At 52.3% G+C, this 22,029-nt stretch overlaps 1 protein-coding gene across 1 annotated transcript in view; it reads right to left on the reverse strand.

Moving 5' to 3' along the window:
• The window catches only part of ACSS1 (acyl-CoA synthetase short chain family member 1), a 49,498-nt gene that overhangs the window by 16,918 nt on the left and 10,551 nt on the right, over positions 1–22,029 (reverse strand). Inside the window, exons 2-3 of the mRNA XM_012745523.2 lie at positions 21,902–21,998; positions 6,906–7,105 (exon numbers count right to left, since the gene is read on the reverse strand). Of these exons, the coding sequence (XP_012600977.1) occupies positions 6,906–7,105; positions 21,902–21,998 (297 nt within the window). The remainder of the gene's footprint in view (positions 1–6,905; positions 7,106–21,901; positions 21,999–22,029) is intronic.

Raw genomic sequence — 22,029 nt, forward strand, 5'->3', positions numbered from 1 at the left:
CATGTTCCAGGCCAAAGAGTGTGCTAGAGAAAGTCCAATCTTGAGTAAAAGAGCCGACAATAAAAGTGAGGGTCTACCTGCTTGGCAGCCCTTGTGTGCCATGCAGAAGTGCAAGGCCTTTCCCCAGCTCTGAGGATAAGGGGAGATAAATTACTTGGCTCAACTCTCCCTCCTGGGGTCAGCAGCACAAAGACAATTTCCCAACCAAGTGGCTACTTTTCCCTCCCATCTCCTGGGAGCCTTCCGCAGCAGAGGAGCTGTCGCCCCACCCACAGCAACCACGGTGGCAGAGCAGCACCACGAGGTGGAGACCAAGCAAGCCGGACAAGCAGAGGCCACACCCCAACAGTCCCACATAGCCAGGCCCTTCCAGGGTGAGCTGTGTGGGCCAAGAACCTGCACTACCCCGAGGTCAGCGCATGCCCTGGCGGATGCCCAAGAGCCACCTGCCCCACCCTCACTTCCAGGAAAGGGCGGCCTGGCTCCACACCGGCTCTTCAAAGACCAACCCCGGGGTGGTCAAGCTGGGGGACCCGAGCTTTTGCGGCTAACTGCAGGTGAGGCCCAGAGCAGAGAATGAGGGGCACACGCACACTGGACCTCAGGGCCACAGGCAAAGGGGTTACCGCCCACACTGTGCCCTAATGCGGATGCCCCAGAGGGGTCAAGGCTGTGGGGATTTTCACAGGGACAGATACCCAGCTGTAGCACTGACTAGCAGGGCCTCACTCATGTCCCTTGGGCCTTTCAATCATTCTGCACCAAAAGCCTCTTCCAGAGCCATGGGCAGAAATGCTGGGGAATTACCCAGTGGCCCCCAAGAGCTGGAGTATGAATACTCCTACTCCCTGCCCCTCGTGTGCGGTGACCCGAGCAGGTGTGCTACCTCATCGCCCAGGTTCCCTGTGGAGTAGGCTCTGGTCACCCGCTGTGGCCTCCCTCCCCACTGCCCTACAGAGCTTCCCAGGACCATGCTCATTGAGGTCTCTCTGGGGTGGCCCTAACGAAGGCACCAGTCTCCCCCCGCCAGTCGCAAAGCACTTTCGAGCAACATGCCTACACTCCTTCTTCCTCCCAAGAGCCCCAGAGATGCCATGGCCTTGGGGGCCCTGCACTCCCCAGCGCAGGCCTTCGCAGCTGGAGGACCAGCAGGGCCACAGAGATACCCTGGACCTGCCAGGCACAGCCACCCCTGCCTGGGACATCAGGGACATCCCCAGGCGCCCTGGCCACACATACTCTTTGCCTTTTGGGACTTAGGGAAACCAAGTCAGGCGGGTGAAGCCCCTCAGAGGCTCTCCAGGCCTCCATGCCCCCCCGGGTTGGGTCCCAGGGAGCTTCCTGTGGGCAAGCAGGTGGATGATCCAGCAGGTAGAATGAACCTTCCTCAGGGGATGAGATACAAAGGAAGCTCACAGGGGTCAGGACCCACCACAGAAAAAGCAGTGACCCCGGCCTGTGCAACACGCCGGAATCGCCTTCCACGGGTGGCAGTGCCTTCCCCTTCCCCACGGCACACGCCTCGCTCCTGGCGCACATCTGTCCAGGGGCTCCCCACCCGAGAGGTTCCCCAGGACAGGTCCCCAGGAGGTGCTCGGGGAGCAGTGGGCACCACGAGCGCATCTCACCCACTGGGGCCCTCCAAGGCGAGGCGACGGCATGGACACAGGCAGGAAGTGTGCGCCACTGCGTCAGGGAGGATCTACTCTTCCCTCCCTGGTCTTGAGCAGGTACCAGCACTGAGTTCGTTTTCTGTTGCTCCCATAATAAATGACCACAAACTCAGAGGCTCCGGGCACCCATCGTTAGCTCACAGTTCTGTAGTCCGGGTGGGCTCAGCAGGGGTCTCTGCCCGGAGTCTCACACGGCCAAAATTGAGGTGTCAGAGGGCTGAGCCCCATCTGGAGCTCTGGGGGAGCTGGTGGTTGGCAGAACTCAGGCCCACGGGACTGCAGGACCAACGTCCTCTTTCCATTGCTGTCAGACAGCGCCGCTCTCAGCATCTAGAGCCACCACTCCCGGCTTGTGGTCCCTCTATCTTCAAAGCCAGCCACAGCGGGTCAAGTCCTTCCCACGCTTTGCATCTCTCCGACCTCCCCTTCTGCCTCATGTCCTCTGCCTCCAGTCGGAGAAAGTCCTGTGCTTTTAAGGGCTGTGATTAGATGGGCCCCACCTGGATGTCCAGGCTCTGCTCACCATTTTAAGGTCCATCTCTTTACATCTGCAGAGTCCTTTCGCCATGCAAGGCGACAGGCCATGGGTTCCGGGGGATTCGGACATGGCCATCTGAGGGGGTCATTATCTGCCCCAAGAACATCTCTCAAAGCCACTCTCCTGACCGCTACCCTCCCCACCATGCCTCCCTCTCTCTCCACTCCTCACTCAGCCTAAAGCAAGAGGGAAGACAAAAGGAGGGTGGACAGTCAGAGCCCAGCAGCCAGGCCAGGGCTGGAACCCTGCAACGGCACAACTCACTGAGGTGCCGCCAGCTCACGGTGACAGCCTGGCGGTCGTGCCCACACAGAAGGTGGCTACACACTATTTCACCTGCTCTCATGAAGCAGTGGGATCCAGGTCCCCTCCTCCTGAATGTGGAATGGCCAGGGACTGGTATGCCCAGTGCAGCTTAGCAAAAGTGATGCTCTGGGTATGCTGGGCCTGAGCTTTAGGACAATTGGCAGTTTCTGCTTCTTCCTCTTAGAACCATGAGCCACCACGAAACAGCCTGCCTGCCTGAGGTTGCCTTGCTGTGAGGAAGCCCAAGTTAGCTATATGGAGAAACCACACGAAGAGAGAGAGATGCTTGGCCAGCCCTCAACCATTCAAGTCAACCCAGCTAATGTCCCAGACGTCATGGAGCAGTGAACAGCCATGCCCCTGTGCCCACCTGCTTCCTGCCCCACAGAATCATGAAATGTAATGATATAATTTACCGTTTTCAGCTGTTGTTTTATGCACTAAGTTTTGGAGTAGTTTTGTTACACAGCAACAGATACCCAAAACAGCCCCTCATTGACCCAAGAGGATACAGACCCCATCTCAATACAGTCTTGCCCCCAGGAAGGGGGCACCTGAAGAGTTGCACATGGTGGCTGAAACGTGTCAGGACAAAGTCCTCTTCGTGACAAAGTCCTGGAGACACATTATAGGTGTGTCCCTGCTGAGGTCCTCAGAGCTGGCCCAGCCCCTCCCAGGGCCTGGCTGTTTAGGAGTCCTGAGGTTCTGGGAGCTGCCGCAGCAACCAGCTACTAAACCCCATATGTGTGAGCCACCCAGAGTTAACTGCTGCTTGTTTCAAAGAATCTTAACAGGAACACCTGGTAACCATGGCCATGCCAGCAAGAGGGAAGAGGGGCAGCCTAGAGTAATGCTAAAAGCATGGACGCAGAATGCCTGTGTTCAAATCCTGGCTCTCTCACCTACTAGCTCTGTGACCTTGGGGAAGTCACTTAACCTCTCTGTGCCTGTTTCCTCATCTTTAACAAGTGAATAGTAACTTCCCCACAAAGAAAAGACCAGAACTAGATGGCTTCACTGGTGAATTCTACCAAATATCTGAAGAAGAAACTCTTCCAAACAAATTAAAGGAGAAGATACTACCAAATTCATTTTAGGAGGCCAGCAATTACCCTGATACTAAAGTCAGACAAAGATACTACAAGAAACAAAAACTACAAACCAAAATCTCTTATTCACAATGATGCAAAAATCCTCAACAAAATGCTAGCAAATTGTATCCAGCAGCACGTTAACAGGATGATACACTATGACAAAGCAGATTTACCCTAGGAAGCAAGGGTGGTTCAACATGCAAAAATCCATCACCACAATACACCACATTAATAGAATGAAGTGGAAAAAGTACATCTCAACTGATGCAGAAAAAGTATTTAACAAAATCCAACACCCTTTCATGATACAAACACTTAACAAACTAGGAACAGAAGGGAACTTAACCTGATCAAGGGCATCTATGAAAGTCCACAGCTAAAGTCATACTCAATGATGAAAGACTGATGCTTTCTCCCTAAGATCAGGAATGAGACAAAGATGCCCACTTTTACCACTGTAATTCAACATTGTTACAGAAGTTCTAGCCAGAGCAATTAGGCAAGAAAAAGAAATTGAAAACATCCACATTGGAAAAGAAGAAGAAAAACTATCTTTACTCATAGATGACATGATCTAATGCATATAAGATCTTAAGTAAATTAAACCACAAAAAAAACTATTCAAACTAATAAATCATCCATCAAATTTGTAGGACCACCATGCAAAACTTAGTTGTATTTCTCTATACTAGCAATGCACAATCTGCAAAGGAAATGAAGAAAACAATCGCATTTATAAAAACTTCAAAAAGAATGAAATATTTAGGAATAAATTTAAGGACACGTGAGACTTGTACACTCTGAATACTATAAAACACCACTGAAAGAAATTTTCAAAAGACCTAAATAAATGGAAAGATATTTCATGTTCCTGGATTAATATTAATATGGTAATACCGTCCAAATTTTCTAAAGATTCAATACAATCAAAATCCCAGCTGCTTTTTTTATTTTTTGAAGAATAGAAAAGCCCATCCTAAAATTCATATGAAAATGCAAGGGACCCAGAATAGCCAAAACAATCTTGAAAAAAGAGAACAAAGCTGGAAGACTCACGCTTTCCCATTCCAAAACATACTATAAAAGCTAGTGTCAAAACAGTTTGGCACTGAGATAAATGCAGACATACAGATAAACATATAGATAAATGGAACAGCATAGAGGGCACACAAAGAAGCCCTTACATATGTGGTCAAATCATTTTCAATAAAGATGCTAAGATATTCAATGAGAGATTATTCAAAGTTGTCTCTTCAACAAATGGTGCTGGGACCACTGGGCAGCCACAGGACAAAGAATGAAACTGGACCCTTACCTCACACACTATACAACAATTAACTCAAAATGTGTAATATTAAATACTAAATGTAATTTTAAAAAGCTAAAATTATAAAATCCTTAGAAGAAAACACAGGAGCAAATCATCACAGTATTGGATTTGGCAGTGCTTTCTCAAACAATGCAGTAAAAAAGCACAAGAAATGAAAGAAAAAATAGATAAATTGGACTTGATCAAAATTTAAAACTTTTGTGTACCAAAGGATACTACAGAGAAAGTGAAAACACAATGCACAGGAGAAAATATCTGTAAATCATATATTTAATAAAGGTCTAATATTCAGAATATATAAGGAACTCTTAATCTCACCAATGAAAAGGCAAACAACGAATCAAAAAAATGAACAAAGAGCTTAAGTAGACGTCTTTCCAAAGAAAATATACAAATGGCCAACAAGCCCATTAAAAGGATGTAAAATAATAATAGTCATTAGGGCAATGCAAATCAAAACTACAATAAGATACCACTTCATTCTCAATATGATGGCTGTAATTTTTTTAATGGAAAATAACAAGTGTTGATGAGAACGAAGAGAAATTGGAGCTCTCATACTTTGCTAGTGGGAATATAAAATGGTGCAACTCCTTTGAAAAACTGTTTTGCAATTCCTCAGTAAGTTAAATATGCACTTGCCATATAAGCCAGTAATTTTATTCCTAGGTATATACTAAAAAAATTGAAAGTAAGTGTCCCTGTAATAGCACCTCTACTTACAATAGCCAAAAGGTGGAAATAACCCAAATGGCCATCCACTGATGAATGGGTAAACAAAATGTGGTATATCCATACAGTGGAATATTATTCGGCTATAAAAAATGTAGTGCTGATATATTCCATAACAAGGATGAATGGCTGCTTAATGGGTATAAGGCATCCATCGGGCATGAAAAAGTTCTGGAACTAGATAGTGATATGGTTGCACAACATTGTGAACGTACCTAATGCCACTGAATTATACACTTTAAAATGGTTACAGTGGTAACTTTAAAAGGGGGAGAATAATAATAAGAGTATTATTTCATATAATACTCACGAGGACTAAGGCAAATTAAAGGCGATATAACCTGTGCAAAGCACTCAGAACAGTGCCTGGCGCACAGTAGATGTTATAAGGGTTTAAAGAGAGGAAGAGAGAGAGGGGTGGCAGCCTCAACCCTTCAAAATGGAGGGAGAAACACTGAAAGGGAGTGGAAGGGCTTTCTAGCCTTTTATCCAGAGGGTACTCAGCAGGGTTCTGAGAACTCGGTCCATTAGCTGTTTACCACCCACAGGCAGTCTTCTATGAGACACAAGAACTCTCAATGGCCTCCAGAACCTAGCATCTTCCTTGGGAAGCCGGTTCAGGGGATTCTCTCTAAGGGAGAGCAGGAAGCAGGAATCAGACTACACCGATACGGGGCCACCCATCAATCAGACACTTGGTCCTCTGGCAACAGCAAAAGCAAGAAGACACTACTGTTCTACACACTGTCCAGGAGACACTGACCCACCTGCAGCCAGAAATCCTTAAAGATACACCACATGCTCCCCTCACCTGACTCCAGGCCTCTGAAGATGGTCAACCTCTTCATTCCTCATAACAGAAGGATTCCAGCTGTTGGCCTGTGAAATCTTCCATTCACCTCCAGCCTCATCACACCCTGCACACTCCTTCCCTCCTGCACTGCACCATGCCAGCCGTCTCCGCACCACTTGGCCTGGACCTCTGCTGTTCCCTCCACCTGGAACTCCCCCCTCCCTTCTTCGCCTGCCTAAGTCCAATGCACTCAGATCTCAGCCCACAGAACAAATGCTCATTCAGCCACATGCCTGTCCCTAGTAGCATCTATCATTTGCCTGTGTGACTTTTAATTAATGTCTGTCTCCACTCTGATGGTCTCCACCCTAACGGCCAGGCTCCCAGCAACAAGGACCAGCGGACACCCGGGTTCCTCCCTCCCTCACCCCCTGCTCACCATCATTGATTCTGCCAGCCAAGGACTCTGCACTGAAGCCAGCAAAGATGACTGTGTGGACAGCTCCGATCCTAGCACAGGCCAGCATTGATGCCACAGCCAGTGGGGACACAGGCATGTAGATGGCCACACGGTCCCCTCGGCGGATTCCATGCCGCTTCAGCGTGTTGGCCAGGCGACATGTGGTCTCCAGCAGCTCCCTGCAGTACAGGGAAGAGAAGGCCATCAGAGATGAGGGAGGGCCAAAACGCAGAATAGTCTGGAGAGGAACAATTCTGCAAACTGCATGTGCCGTCCACCTAGCCCAGAGCAGGGAGGATAACAGACATTTGAATACTTGCTGCGCGGAAAGTTCTTTTGCAGAAAGAAATGTTTTTAACAGTTGTAGATTCACTGCCCATTACTGAGGTTATATAGCTGTGCTGTGTCCATTTAGAGCAGGGTTTCTCAGAGACCACCAGTGTCCGAAGCACAGATCAGTATATTCCCGCAACTTCTGAAAACGTTCACCTCCAAAAGACATATCTCAAAAGTAACACATTAAGTGGGGAAAGGGCAGGCCCAGTTTTCTGAACCAACACAGGCAAGGGCCCCAGGCCCAGGTAGGACAGATCTCAACTCTGCGAAGCCACAGTGAGTCCGGAGGGAAGGCGACAGCCAGAACAGCCACCTCCGTGCAGCCCTGAGGGAGCACTGGTGGCTAGAGCAATCACCCCAAGTCTCTCCCCAGGCTGAATGGACTCGGGGAACAGAAAGACATGGCGCCTGCCACTGCTGCCAGGCGCCCATGCCCAAATCCACAACCAGGTGGTGTGGGTGTGGCCACCCCACTCACCACAGTCGGGCCTATCTCGAGGTTTGGTCCCCCAATCAGAGTCCAGCATCCCTCTGGGCAAACTGATTGGCTTGGCGTTGACACATGATCCAACCCAGCCCAGTCAGGGCTAATAATATTCAACTCTAGGAGAACTTGAGAGCTGCACGGTTGTCCTTGTGGGGCCGGAGGTAGAGACAGTGGGAGCAATGCCAGTGTTGTTTGGCTGAATCCAGACTTAACAGGAGGTAGAGACAGTGGGAGCAATGCCAGTGTTGTTTGGCTGAATCCAGACTTAACAATTGCATTATCGAGTCATTTTCCATTGTTTGCTGTACGTGGTTTGATCTTAATTATTTGCAATAAAAAGAACTAATACAGAACATAACAAGAGGGGAAACCAAAGCTCCTTCCCTGTGGGTTGGGGCGGGCCACCAGCCGGGCTCCCCTGCCCTCTGCATTGCTCCAGGAGGCCCCAGCAGCGCAGCCCTGCCCCTCCTTTGCCAGCCCTGCCCCTCCTTTGCGTTCTGCAAGGCCCCTTACAAGCGTGTTTGCATAGTTCCCCTGTGTTCAAAGGGTAGTCAAGGGGAGCTCCCAAGAACAGCGAAGCTCTGCTAGAGGCCGCCCAAGAAACCACAGTGGAACGAAAATGAACGGTCCCCATCTCAGGCAGGGACCTCAATGAGGCCTTTGTTTCTTCCCAAAGCCATTCTGCGAAAGAGACGAGTTGAGAACCAAATCACAAGTTCAGCCTGCAGTTCGCCCTACCGCCAGAGCCTCCTGCCCAGGCTGGCTCCTGCGCGCCTCTTCCGCTGGGTTTCATCTTTTCTCCTTAAAGCTTTCAGGAGGGGACAAAGGCGCCCCCCTTACCCGTAGCTAAATTTATGATGAAAGAACGCCCTCTGACAGTCCCTAACGCCAAACTCTACAGAATCCAGGGCCATAACTTTAAAAAATATTAACGAAGCAGGACGCACAGGAGCCTTTGCCGAAAATTCAGTAGGTATTCTCTTTCCTATTAGATGGAAACTTCCAGAAATCTTTGTTTGAAGTCATTTTCTAAAATGACAAAACCCAGCTAACTCCCATGAATTCCTAAGATGTTAAAAATCCCATTCTAGCCCATGGGGGTGAGTTGGCTGTTGGCATTGGACAAAAGAAGAGACAGAAAGAGTCCTCCAGGAGCACAGCTCTGACTGGGGAAAAGGAGGCACGTGTGAAGGTGTGCAGGGCTTTGAGCATCTCTGCTTGCTGGTATGGTCACTGAGGGCAGCAGGGAAGAGCAGCAGGAAGAGCTTCTTGGACAGGTTGGCTGGGGGTATCAGGATTGAGGCAGAAGGGAATGAGGGGATTTTCTCTACAGGAGAAGTTGCCCAGCTATTGGAGTTGTACAACTGAACTACAGTCTTGAGGGAGGGTCTAAAGACCAGGCCGAGGCTGACCATGTGTTCCTTGGAGGACCAAGGGTCCTCAACATGTGCCCAGGAGCTGAAGCAGGGTCTGGTGGGTCGCACACTCTTGCTGCTAAGAGGCTTCTGATAAAGAATTTCATCCAGGTAAATCTCAGAGCTTGATCCACTTCCTACTTACTCTCTCAAGGCCATAAACCTTGAGGTGGAAGGGATCCTGCAAGGTCAGGCGGTGCAGCCTCCCTGGAGTTCTGGCATCGGCTGCCACATTCCAGCCTGCAGCAGCAGCAGTCCAGCCACTGCTTAAACGTCACACTGCCAGAGGTCACCTCATGGGGCTGCCTCTTTATTTGTCATTTAATAGGGAAAGAGCCTACCTAAAATTGGACCAAGATTCGCAGATCTTCAAATTCCACCCCTTAGTCCTAACTCAGCCCTTTAAAGCTGCCCAGAATAAATCTAGTTTGTCATTCAATGACAGCTCTTCAAATTCCCAAATACTCTCCCCATCCCCCCACCCCATCCTCTTCAAAGCCTTTCCCAGATTACCAAAGGGACCCCCACATTCCTATGGTATCTACCCAGAGCAGAATATGGGTACCTAGACCCTTGACCTCAACTCTATATTTAATCATGTAAATTAAGAGCATATTAATTTTTCAATACCAGACAGAGGTGGCTGAAATTCAACATGAGGTCACTAACACAACCCCTTCCCACCCCCAATATAAGTAACAGATCCTCTTTTACTAGGGCCTTATAGTCATGGAAGTGTTTTTTTTTTTTTTTTTTTTGAGACAGAGTCTCGCTTTGTTGCCCAAGCTAGAGTAAGTGCTGTAGCATCAGCCTAGCTCACAGAAACCTCAAACTCCTGCGCTCAAATGATCCTCCTGCCTCAGCCTCCTGAGTAGCTGGAGCTACAGGCATGCGCCACCATGCCCAGCTAATTTTTTTCTATATATATTAGTTGGCCAATTAATTTCTTTCTATTTATAGTAGAGACGGGGGTCTCGCTCTTGCTCAAGCTGGCCTCGAACTCCTGACCTTGAGCAATCCACCTGCCTCGGCCTCACCAGAGTGCTAGGATTACAGGCGTGAGCCACCACGCCTGGCCAACAGTTCTTGTTCGGATACTGAGCAGGGTATTTAAGTTTGTCTGCAATGTTGACTCTTCAGGGCCAAGCTTTCAGTGTGGGCATATACAACTAAAGTGAACAAAAATACAAATTTGGCCTTGTATTTCTGGTGCTTAATACCAGTAAAATGTTGCTGACTGGCCTTGAGAGAAGGAAGAAGACCTTCTATGACCAACTCTTAACATCAGCAGAGAATGATGCTAAAGATACAGTCTACCTGTATCTAACTTTATCTGACGCTAAAGATACAGTCTAACTGCAAGCAATTTGTAACCAACATGCTACCTAAACTTGGATGATATAAATGGACCCCCTGCCCTCTAGCGTCAGAATTTAAGATTAGTTCAAAACAGGAAACAGCTGGAAACAAAATTCAGAGAAAAGAGAGGAAGAAATAATATACTACTATTTATTCGTCTACCAATCAAAGCTGCTTTTTCATGGTTACTATTTGAAAATACCTTTCCCTCCTAAACATTTCCCAATGAGAGCCCAAAGTAGTAAGGTGGTCATCTGTGTGTGTGTGCTTAATAAATAAATTGAGAATGCATGATTTCCTTGAGTCCTACAATTACTCTGGCTCTCAGTGTTCATGAAATACACACTAGCTAACAGACTTACCTTCCATGACGTCCATCTGCACTACTAGAGTGCAAAGTCTACTTGGCCAGAGATTTCGGTTTTGTTTATTGCCTTCCCAGCATCTAAACTAAGCCTACCTCATAAAAGGTACTCAATCCATGTTTGTTGAGCTAATTGGCACAGCAGGTAAGTGTGAAATGAGAAGCCAGCAGGCACAGGGCAGCTGGAGCCCATGCTGTCAACTGAATGAGGGCCATTCTACAGAATCCTGCATCCTCCTGAATGATCCAGAATCTTGCATCCTCCTGCCCCCGAGAGGGGCCAAATCTGCTGTCACCTCAGCATCACACTGGCATGAAAATGTTCTGCGCTTTTGAGAAGCAAATGGGTAGGACCACCTCCTCTCATAAACCAGCTCACAGATACTTTTCATTTTCTTCTGCCAGTAAAGGAAGTAAACCCAGGTAACCATGTCGATATGTGAGGGCCTGTGACAGACACAAAGTGTGTGTGTGATGTGGGTGTCAGCTCCACAGTCCAGACGCAGAGCTTGAAAGGACACTCCTACGCTGTCTCTAGAGTTTTATATTTTCCTCAGTGCACTGTTTCTGGAAGGTAGAGGTGGCGAGAGAAGAAAGGTCCGCTTTAGGGAAGGGACACGTGGCGGGACAGCCCCCTGCTCACACAGGAAGAGTGTTTAGGGCCACGTGGCACAGACAGAACCGGCCTGGGGAACAGACTCCTTCCCTCCTGGCAGGCTCCTCTGATGATGACAACATTACTGTAGCCACTAAACCTGATTTAATAGTAATGAAATGTGCTCACTCACTCTGCAACTTACTACCCCTGAGGGAAGCCCAGGAAATCGGCTGGATAGGCCCACAACCCAAGTATGAAATTCCTCACGTCATGACTGGGTTTTATGATCACGACCTTTAGCAAAGAGAAGCTGCGGTGAAAATATAAAGCAGCAGCCCTACTTAATCGCAAGACTCCCAAAGCTGCCGGTCGCCAAGGAAGGCCCAGACGCAGTGAGGGTTCTCGGGGGACTGGAGCGGGGTTGCCGGTGGTGACGCCAGGCCAACCAGTAAACTTTGGATCACAAGAGCTGTGTGTTTTCTAAATTTCTTACAGAAAATAAATATATTTTCCCTGAGGTTTTGCCACACTCCGTGGAAAGTACTGAACTTGAGAGAGTTTATCACCCAGGGGCGTCTCGCTGGAGGCCAGACAAGGACTGATCAGAGAGACGGCTCCCACCCAGCACCCCACACTCCTGGGGCCCCGATTGTGAAATGGCCCCACTACCAAGGTGGTTGTGGAGACCAAATACGAACGTCCAGAAACCTCTGAAAGCAGCCTATCAACAGACGCCATAATGGCTGCAGGAAATGACAGGATGAGAAATGGGAAAAGAGGGTTAGCGAACGCTGACAGTTCCGTAAGAGAGGTGGGCACCTCAAGGGCCTCCTCAGGAGGGAGAATGCAAAATGCCAGTTTCCCTGTGTAAGCCGCAGTGTCTGTGTCACCAGTTGAGGCTGAATGTACCTCACAGGTATGTGCAGATGCCTTGCACGAAGCCCTTGCCTGCACAGCCCGCCTGCTCTGTGCTCTCGAGGCAGGTGCCGGTGGCGGAAGGGGGTCTGGGAAGGACACAGATTCACCCACCGTCAGGGTTGCTGCCTGCCTGGAGGCTCTGGGCACTTGGCCTGGGACCTGTGGCTCTAAGAGGCCAGAGGGAAGGCAGGTCCACCCCATGTCCTTTGCACAACCCATCACCCACTGTGTCACCCCACTGTCTCCACCAGCCACCCCACCCTCTGCAGCCAGCTTGCCCCACACTGTGAGCACAGGGAGCCTCCTCCTCAGGCCAGCCATGGCCACCCCACCCCACCCCACCCCACCCCCACCCCAGTCTCCTACCTCCTCAGCATCACGGGGGCTGGTTCCCTCCCTGAGCCCCTCCTCCTGCCTACCTTTTCTCCACCGCCCATTCTCAGTTCCTTCCCGTGGAATGACAACAGAAGCAGCTACTGAGCAAGGTCCTGCACCCAGGACTGCTCTGAAATCTTCACACAAAGAACCCATTTAGCTCTCGCAGTGGCAGCCATGGGCTCTGAGCGGTCGTTCCCTTGTTCATTTTCCAGATGAGGAAACCCGAGGCACAGAGAGGTTAAGCCACTTTCTCAAGGCTTTCTCAACCTTGTAGTTCAAGGTAGGATTCAAACCCAGGCCTGCGCTCCAAGGGCCTTGCTCTTACCCAGGTTCTCTGTGTCATTACAACCTCTTTTCTATTGGTAAGGACTCTCAAACTTCATAGTTGTTGCTATCTGCCAGCACTACCACTATTTATGTAACCATTTTCTTGGGTTAGTTCACTTTTTAAATATAAATTTATTTTAAGAATGAACCAAGGGCTCTGACCCTGAGGCTGACTCTGTTCAAAAGGGAAGATGGCGACACCAGAGCTAACAGCGTGCTCGCCCACGGGGGTTAAGCTGATCCTGAGAACAGGGCAGAGGGTGGGTGAGGGACGGCGCTTTCCTGCATAATTCAGTAATACAGCAGTCAGGACCACCTGTACCTGTACCAGGGGACAGTCTCCCCAGGAATGTCCAGGTTTCTTCTCCTCTGATGGGAGCCCGGCACGCAGTCAGCCTCTGAGGAAACCCTTGAAGAATGTTAGTAACAGGTCACACCCAGGACAAGCCCTGTCCTAGTTCCTAATTAATGCCTGGCTTCCCCTTGCACCTCAGCACTTGGCCCGAGTCTTGTCTCCGGAAAGGAACTTCTTTTCCTTCCAGACACAAAGCTCCGCTCCCAGCACTGAGGGAAGCGGTGCCAGTGCGTGAAGAGCCGCCGAGGCTCCTGCAGGCGGGCAGCCCAGACACGGCACGCTGGAGGGCTCCAGCCCTGGAAGCCAGCCCCGAAACAGCTGGCGCCCTGGCAGAACATTCTCCCCTGGCTGGACAGACTTGTTTACCTCCCAGGGAAAGCCACAGAAGTGAGTCCTTTCCCTGGTGGAATTTGGAAAAGGATGTGGGTTTTAACCTTCTAAAAGCATTCACTTTTTGATGTGGTTTAAAAAAAAAAGAAGTCACAGGATGTTTTTTGAGGTTGTGCTCCAGGTCTACACATCCCATGTGCCATCTATTTAGTCTCTCTAGATTACACAGAAACAACAAAACGCAGGGCCACCAACTTCACACAGAAAGTTTCAGACCCTAGATGCAAGTTGGGGGTCCTACTTCTCATGCTTTTCTGTGAGTCCATAGAACATTCCAAATTACACCAGGGGGAGAGTAAGCCCTGGAGGGAAGGTTTGCTCCAGATAGGGTCACACGGTGGGGACCCAGAGGCCCCAGCCTGCAGAAGCGTAAAACTCTTAAAAAGAACAGGAGGCTCCTGCAGCCCAGTGTTGGGCTGGCAAATGTTTAACAACCAGTTTTCTTAGGGAAAAAAAAGCCCTTACTTATAGCATTTACCAGTTATCATGGTGCAAATATTTCCACTGTGGCTGATTTCAGGCTACCAGTATGACTCATTGCACGAGGCTTCGGGAAGACAAGTTCACAGTGGCTCTGAGGAGCCCACTGGGCACCGGCCCCAGCCCCGGGGGCTGCAGCACCACTGCCCACGCCCGCCCAGGGCAGCCTGCTCCTCCCTCCTGGCAGCCACACCCCAAAACTGCCTGTAACCCCAACAGAGGCTGCTCTCAAAGTTGACTTGAGCTGATTTTTCCCTTCATAAAAAACAATAATTGTTGATAATTTATTTCATTCCTTTTAATAACTCCATTTAATAATAATTATAATAAAAATTTAAATAGCTGATTCGGAAGGAGGGGAGGAGCAATCCTGGTCCTCTTTTTCATTCCACCCCATGTTACTTCCACTTATGGACCGCAGTACCTCCGGGCCTGCCTTTAAGACAACATTGAGGGTCACTGCAAGCTCAGGGGTTGGACTTCCATAGACTGCACTGCACTCCTGGGCATGGAGTGAAGGGCAGAGAGCACATTCACATCCTCTCCCTGGGCAGCCCTTGTCTTCAGGGCCACTGCACGTGGCTCTGCAGCTCATGCCAGCCCTAAGGCACCAGCTCAAGGACACTGGCAACTATGCCAGGCCATGCGCCCATTCGGACAGGGTGTCCTTCTGCAAGTCCACAAAAGTGTCCCCATTTGCACCAGTGAACACCATGCTAGATACCTCTTGCAAAACCTTAGACTGGAAAACTGTGCCACAATTTAGTCATAAAGTCCAGAAAACTAATAGGTTTCTAATGTGAGAGAGAACACTGTCCTTTTTGAACATGGCTGGCCTGTGATGAATCCACATCTGGAGGAGCTCAGCCTGGCTGGAATCCTAGGTTACAGGGTCAAGATCAGAGCCTACTAGTTATAGCCCTGCACAGCCATGGTGGCCAAAGGCCTTTGCATACAGGAATGATTCTGAGGCTTCGGTCACCTGGATGAGGAGGAAGGCTCACCAGGCCGCATCCAGTGGCCTGGGATCTGGGAAGCTACAGGTGACTGCTCATGCTGCAGCAGTCAACTGCCCAGGCGTCAACCCCAGTGGGGTTGCAAACACACTCCCACCCCCATGACTGCACTGGACCTGCCTGTGGTCGCCATGGCCTCTTCTCACTTGGCATCCGTCCCAGCCTCCCAGGGTGCACCCTCCACTTGACACACCTTGCATCTGGGGTTCTGCACGTGCACTGCCTTGCAGCACGTAGCTGCACGCAGGAGAGGCTGCTTTGCTGCTTTGCTGTTGCTCAGTGTGGCAGGGAGACGCTGAGTTCTCCTGGAGCAGTCCCACTCGCTGTGAGGGTGCAGCCAAACCAGCAACACGGTGGCTTCCTGACCCCAGGCCCAAAGCCACAGCAGTGTGTTTGGAAACTCAACAGTGGCAATGGGCTCTCCGAGTCCCTTCTGATTGTGCCTGAGGAGGGTGCTGAGCGTCCACCCAGAGGCTGCTCTTCCTGCCTTCCAGAGCGCTGTAGGCACCCTGCCTAAATGCCCTTTCTGCTTAAAAGAGCGGCAGTAACTTCCCTTTTCTGCAACTGAATCCTGACAGATACATTTCCGATGGGGCACACGGCCAGGTCACCAAGGATGCATTTCACATGCAGATTCCCAGGGCCCACTCGGAGATCCTGACTCAGCAGGGCCCAAGCAGGGCCTGGGCACTGAGCTGTTAGAAACCCTGCCCTGGGGACACTGAGGCACGGCCTATGGCTGGAAGTCACTGCTTTAGAGTCCAGCCAGCATACACATGGCTGAAGCTGCCTGGCCAATTTCTCTGGCCTGTCTAGAGACCACAAGGAAGTCCTGAACATGTTTACATCTCGTAAGATTCTACGTGACCTCTTCTAAATTCCATGTCCACGTTGCCTCATTACCTTGGTCAGGGCTTTTGTCTCCCAAAGCCTTCCTCCACGGAGAACTGGCAGGGAAAATGGGACTGTGTCAACCCTAACAGGGGACAAAGGGACCCATAGTATCTGCCAATGGCCCAGAAACCTCTCTCCAGGCTTCTCAGAGGAGTTTGGCTGGATTCGTTGATGGGAAATTCTCAACCTCCTCACCCAGCCGACCCCCTACTGTCACCGCATTCAGATGAGGTCAAGACAGGCATGGGTGGGGGGGGGACAAGAGAAGAATGAAGGGGAGGCCCCCGTTCTGAGGAGCAGCCAGCACTCACTGTCACCCCATCCCCTGGCACCAGTGACTCCACAGCCTTCGGCCTCACCTCCTGTAGCCAACCTGCAACCCTCCCTGAGGGGGTTGGAGCCCCCTGGCACCGACAAGCCCCCTCCCCAGCTGGCGTCAGTGCCTAATGAGTGTCTGCCCGTCCTGTGGGGCCCTGGCCAGCGACGGTCAGTGACAGCGCATACGGTCCCCACGTGACAGAGCCCAGCCCCGCCCGCCGGGATCATGTTTACTTAGAGGTGTGTAGAGGTCGGCAAGCCTGGGCTGCAGAGCGGCGGGCTCCCTGCACACCTGCACCTCCTCCCTCTGATGGCACCTGACATCAGATTCCTCCATACCCCCTGAGCCAATTCTGGCTTTTCCAGCTGTGTGACCTCCCTAGTTCCTGAAGGTCTTTGGGCATCAGGGTCCTGGGCTTTAAAACCGAGGGTGACCGAGAATATGAACTGAGATCATCAGTGTCCGATCCTTCCCAGAGAGACAGGGGTGAGGGCAGCAAGGCCAGAGACTGGACACAGAGGAGACACCACGTGGCTTCAGGAGGACAGGGGGCTGGCACGGGAACCCCCGTCCAGCCCTGCAAGCAGGCTGGGTTCAGGGAACCAGGAGCTCTGGTGCCCAGTCAGGAGGTGTGACCACCCTCACCCCACAGCCCCCGGCCAGGGCTGCACTGGGCACCGGCCACAGGGCACACTCGCTTCTGTCTGGGCTTTGGTTTTCATTCCATGTGTTGAACACCAAGTCTAACCCATGGTGACGCCTCCACTCTGTGTCTGCCTAGCCTCCGCTCTGTGTCTGCCTAGCACGCAGGAGGAAGTGGAGGCGGAAGACAGAGGAACAGAAAGGCAACCCCCTGGGGGAGAAGGCAGAGCCAGTGGGGGACAAGCCAGGCCAGAAGCTTCCACCCACCTGCCTCTGTGCTGGCCGGGCTGTCCTGATGGGAACTGGACACTGCCAGGCCAGAGGATGCCACAGCGAGTCCACAGCAAAGCTGCGAGTCAGGCTTAGCCGCTGTCTCTCTAAACCTGCTGCTGACAAAGGCCTGTCATCTCCACGCAGCAGCCAGCACCAGAGGTGGCATCAGAGGCCTGTCCTTCCCCCTGGGGAGCCCTCCCCGCCCCCACCCCACGCTTCCCCCTCCCCTCAGCCAGCTGCTCCTGGCTCCCCAGCGGCCCTCTTATGGCAGAAGAGGGTTCACAAATGCAAGGCTCCAGCTCCAAGGGAGGTGTTTGCTCATGTTTGTGCATGATTAAGAGGGATTAAGCCTCTGCCACACTTTGCCCCAGGGAAAGCTCAGAAAAGTCCCCATCCAAGAGATCTCTACGGACACAAAGACAAACCTTTGACAGAGGAGTTTGCTCACTAAGGAGTTAATCTGGGGGCAGCAGAAGAGCAAGGTGCAAGGATCGGGCTCTCAGGACTTGGGGCAGGGGTGCATTTTAGCTGCCACACTCGTTTCCCCAAGGCGACATCCTACTCAGTGTCATGGCCCCTGAAAACGCCACCCCACCCCTCCTGGCCCCAGCAGCCACAGGGCCGCCCGGCGCCCTGCTCTTCTTCGGCCTGGAATCCCTGCTGACCTCGCTTCACCTGCAGCTGGAACAGACCCTCGTCCTCCGAGATACCGCTCCCGGCTTTCGCTCCGTGTGTCCCTCTCGACACTCCGCAGCACAGAGGAGGAGAAGCGTGACTCCACTTGCAGCTAAGCCAATTCTTCCTCTAGGTCCACAGCCAGGGGACAGGGCAGCGTGGAGCATGGCTGCCCACCTCCACCGTGTCTGCAGTGACGCTGCCACAAGCTCACCCGTCCCCATTCCTGCCTTCATCACGTTTCCCCTCCTCTGCCTCTCAAAACTCAACTCTCCCCAAGCCTTCTCCTACCAGGTGTCTATGGTGGGACTTCCCGCTTCCCGTTGTCCCCCAGGACCAGCCACTTCTGTGACCTCCATAAGTGCCAAGTAAAGACATCAAGGCCAAGGGCAGAAACAAGCCTCCCAAGGAGGTGGCTTCCTCTTCCCAGATTAAGGGCCAGGCCCATCTTGCACTTCCCTGAGGGCCTCCAGACCAGGCACCAGGCACCAGGCTGTGTAGACTCCCCTGTCCCCGGCCCAGCACGCCTGCCTGGGGAGAAAGCCTTCTCCCCCAATCCCCGGCACCCACCAAGGGGCCCTAAGGCAGGCAGGGTCAGGGAGGCCTGACGTCCCTTCTGCTCCTCTGGATAGGGGTTTCTGCCTGTGTACAACCTCACCCAGTAAGAAGGCTGGGACTAAACAGCCTCAGAATCACCCCTCCAGGAGTAGCTTCCACAGCTGGACTGCACTCAGCTCGCGGGGAGGCCGAGTGGCGCCTGTCCTTGCTGCTTCCTCACCGCATGCTCGGGGGCCCAGCTCTGTGCCACCGCGCTGCACGCAGCCCACCGGGCTGGAGCAAGGCTCTCTCCCCTCTCTTACAGACAAGGACGCTGAGGCCCAGAGTGACAGGCCTGAGGCTGAGGCCACAGGGCTGGCCAGAGCTAAAAGCTGGTCTTCTGGCTTGATTAAGATGCCCCTGTTTGGCTCAGTTCCAGTCCAGACCCCTCTGCCGAGATCCTTGGGCAAGAGATGTGCTTGGTTGGAGCCTTGGCAGACACCCTCAGCCTGGCACCCATGGCCTGTTCTCTCCTCTGTTTGGGGCTCACCCCATGGACTGAGAGCATCTGAACCAGCTCAGGGCCCCCAGCTGCTCCCCATGCCCCGGGTCCGTCCCCAGCCTGGAAATCCCTGGCCCAGACTCCCAGACTCCAGGCAGGGAGAGGCACCCCAGGATCCGGGCAGGCAGAGGTCTTGGAGCCTCATTAATCTGCCAAGGCCCACCACCATCGTCCTGAAAGACAGGAATTTGCTCCTCTGTGTGCCCACCCCCAAGGCTTTCTAGAATCTGCCCACTTAAACTAAGATATGAAAGACGATCTTCTAAAATTGGCACCTGCTGGAGAAGCGCATGTGGACAGTCAGAGGGAGCTGCTGCCCAGGGTGCTGAATGGCCACACAGCCTCGGGGGCCCCAGATTGTCTGCACCCCCCTCACCCCCCTCACCCCCCAGAGCCTGTGCCCTGCCCAGGGCTTGCCGGCCCACTGGTTCACTAGGGGGAACAGCTGCCTTGGGTGGCTCTGGGCAGAGGAAGGCTGGAAATGGAGCCAGGGCCCTGGCCTCGGGTCAGACTGCCTCTTCCTGGGAGATGGGCACTGACATCCCAGGATGAGCCCCTGCAAGGCCAAGGGCTTCTGCCCCTTCACCTCCCAGTGGGGAGTGAGCACTGCATTTACAAAGCAGGCAGCTGGACAAAAGCGCAGTCGAAGAGGTTCTCCTCCTTCCAGAGTCCCGCAGCCAGCACCGGCCAAGGCCCAGCCTCGCCGCCCAGTTAAGATGCCTAACCCAGTACTGGAAGGTAAGTAATGGTAAGTAATGAACAGTAGCCACAGCATAATCATCCCAATCCCTCCTCTCCTTGTGTGATCAGTTATGATAATCGCCCCGCCCCCATTGTACAGCTGGGAAAATCAAGCCCTGGGAGATCGTGCACTTCCCAAGGTCACCAGCCAGGAGGATGGCGCCCAACCAGAATGTGCCGCCTTCTGCTGACCCAGCGCCACAAGGACCTGAGGAGGTGCAGGCGGCAAACCCACCACACACGGGGCAAAGGCCGCCAGCGCCTTCCCAGGGGTGCAGCTGCCCCTGCTGACCAGCCGCCTGTGAGGCCGAAAGTTGGGAGTTTCTTTCTCCAGGTCACGAGAGACTCCCCTGGGGCTTGCTGACACACAGACTCCTGGCCATTTGCAAGCCTCCTGGTACCCAGGAAACTGCAATTGCCACCAGCATCCCAACCTTTGTCAGTCCATAGGTTTTCTTTAACTATGGGTCTGGACTTTGATCTTCCGGCTGACAAGGCCTATGACCGTCCCGAGGCACCCTGGGTGCCACCACAAAACCTAAAATGACCAAGAAAATAATTAACCTGAGTCCCTCAAATACTGGCTGTATGTACACTTTTCACTCAAACACTAAGTAGAAAGAGTCACCTGGTCTCAAGCCTGGCTAAGTTCTGCAAAACCGTTTTGGACCGTGTCTGTTTATTTTTAGAGAGAGAGAGAATAATAAATACTTTGCTGTGCTCACAAATTTGTCTCTGGCCCAGGGCTGCTTCGGCGCACTGGCTGCAGGCCTGGCAAGCCCCACGTGGTTTGCATGTGACCGCAGGTCTCCGCAGGCTGGCCCGTGCCCAGCTCACACGGCCTGAGGCCGCTTCACGCTAACTCGGTGTGCGCGTGGTGGCGTCCAGCCCAGGGGCCGCTGCACACGGTCTGCCCGCCACAGGGTCCAGGCCCACCTGAGACAGTGACGGAAGGGAATTAGCCCTTGGGGAGCACCACGGCTGGACCTGCTCACTGCTGGGCCTCCAGGTGTCCAGGAAGCTCCTCAGGGTTTTCATCCTGTACTGGTGAACCGCTCCCGAGGCAGCAGCCCCCAGTTCCGTGCCAGTGATAGGGAAGCAGCTGAACTGCTAGTGAACTCGAGCGGCCACTTGGTGACCTGAGTGCTGCGGGTAGACGGAGAGATGTGGCAATAAAGCACACAGCTGGGGACATCGTGGGTCTGAGATATCCACGTAAGGGAAGTTGGGCCCTAAGCAAAGAGGGCTTTAATGGAGAGCCGACATCCTGCACTGAGCGACCGCAAAGCCTCTAAGCAAGGCAGTCCCCTGCGGCAAGCAGCTCTGGGAAGGGCCGCCTAAGCCCCACGTCGCACGCACAGTGTCCAGAAGGGTGCTCGGCACATGCAATCTGCTTAAGGATCCAAAGAACAGAAATATCAGAAGCATCAGCTTTTAGTAAAAACTGTTCCAAGACAATCGTATTTATTGTCCCACTCTCATAAGGGTGCTGAGGGGCAGGCTGAGTGGACTGGGCTGGTTTTATTACTCCAGCACGTATTTTGTTCAGCTTGTGTCGTGTTTACTTTTCCTGGGATGTAAGAACATTTCCAAAGCTGAAACACGCTCCCTGGTACTCAGACAATCCCTCCCCCAGAGCCAAACACAGGCATGGGAGACTGGGCCAAACGCCTCCTCTATACCTTGGACGTTCACGATGTTTGTTTCAAAAGCCCCAGTTCCTTCTGTGGGAATCGAGAGACATTAAGTGCTGCCAAGTGGGCGAGAAGGCTGGCCTCCTCCCAAGCTGGGTGATCCTGCGTGCTGTTAACTGGCCCAGCGAGGGTGTTTGGCATGTCGTCCCAGCAAACAGACGGGCGGCCCAGGCTGCCTGCTGGGTGCTGAGACCCCACCAGGGGACACACCGTACCTGTAGGTGATCCTCACTTCGGTTCCAGGTTCATCTCGTTCCCAGATCAAAGCCACACTCTCAGGGGACTTCTGGACATGCTGATCCAAGCAGTTAACTGTACAAAAACAGGTTTTGCAGATGTTACG

Source organism: Microcebus murinus, chromosome 16, assembly GCF_040939455.1.
Source record: "Microcebus murinus isolate Inina chromosome 16, M.murinus_Inina_mat1.0, whole genome shotgun sequence".
Taxonomy (NCBI): Eukaryota; Metazoa; Chordata; class Mammalia; order Primates; family Cheirogaleidae; genus Microcebus; species Microcebus murinus.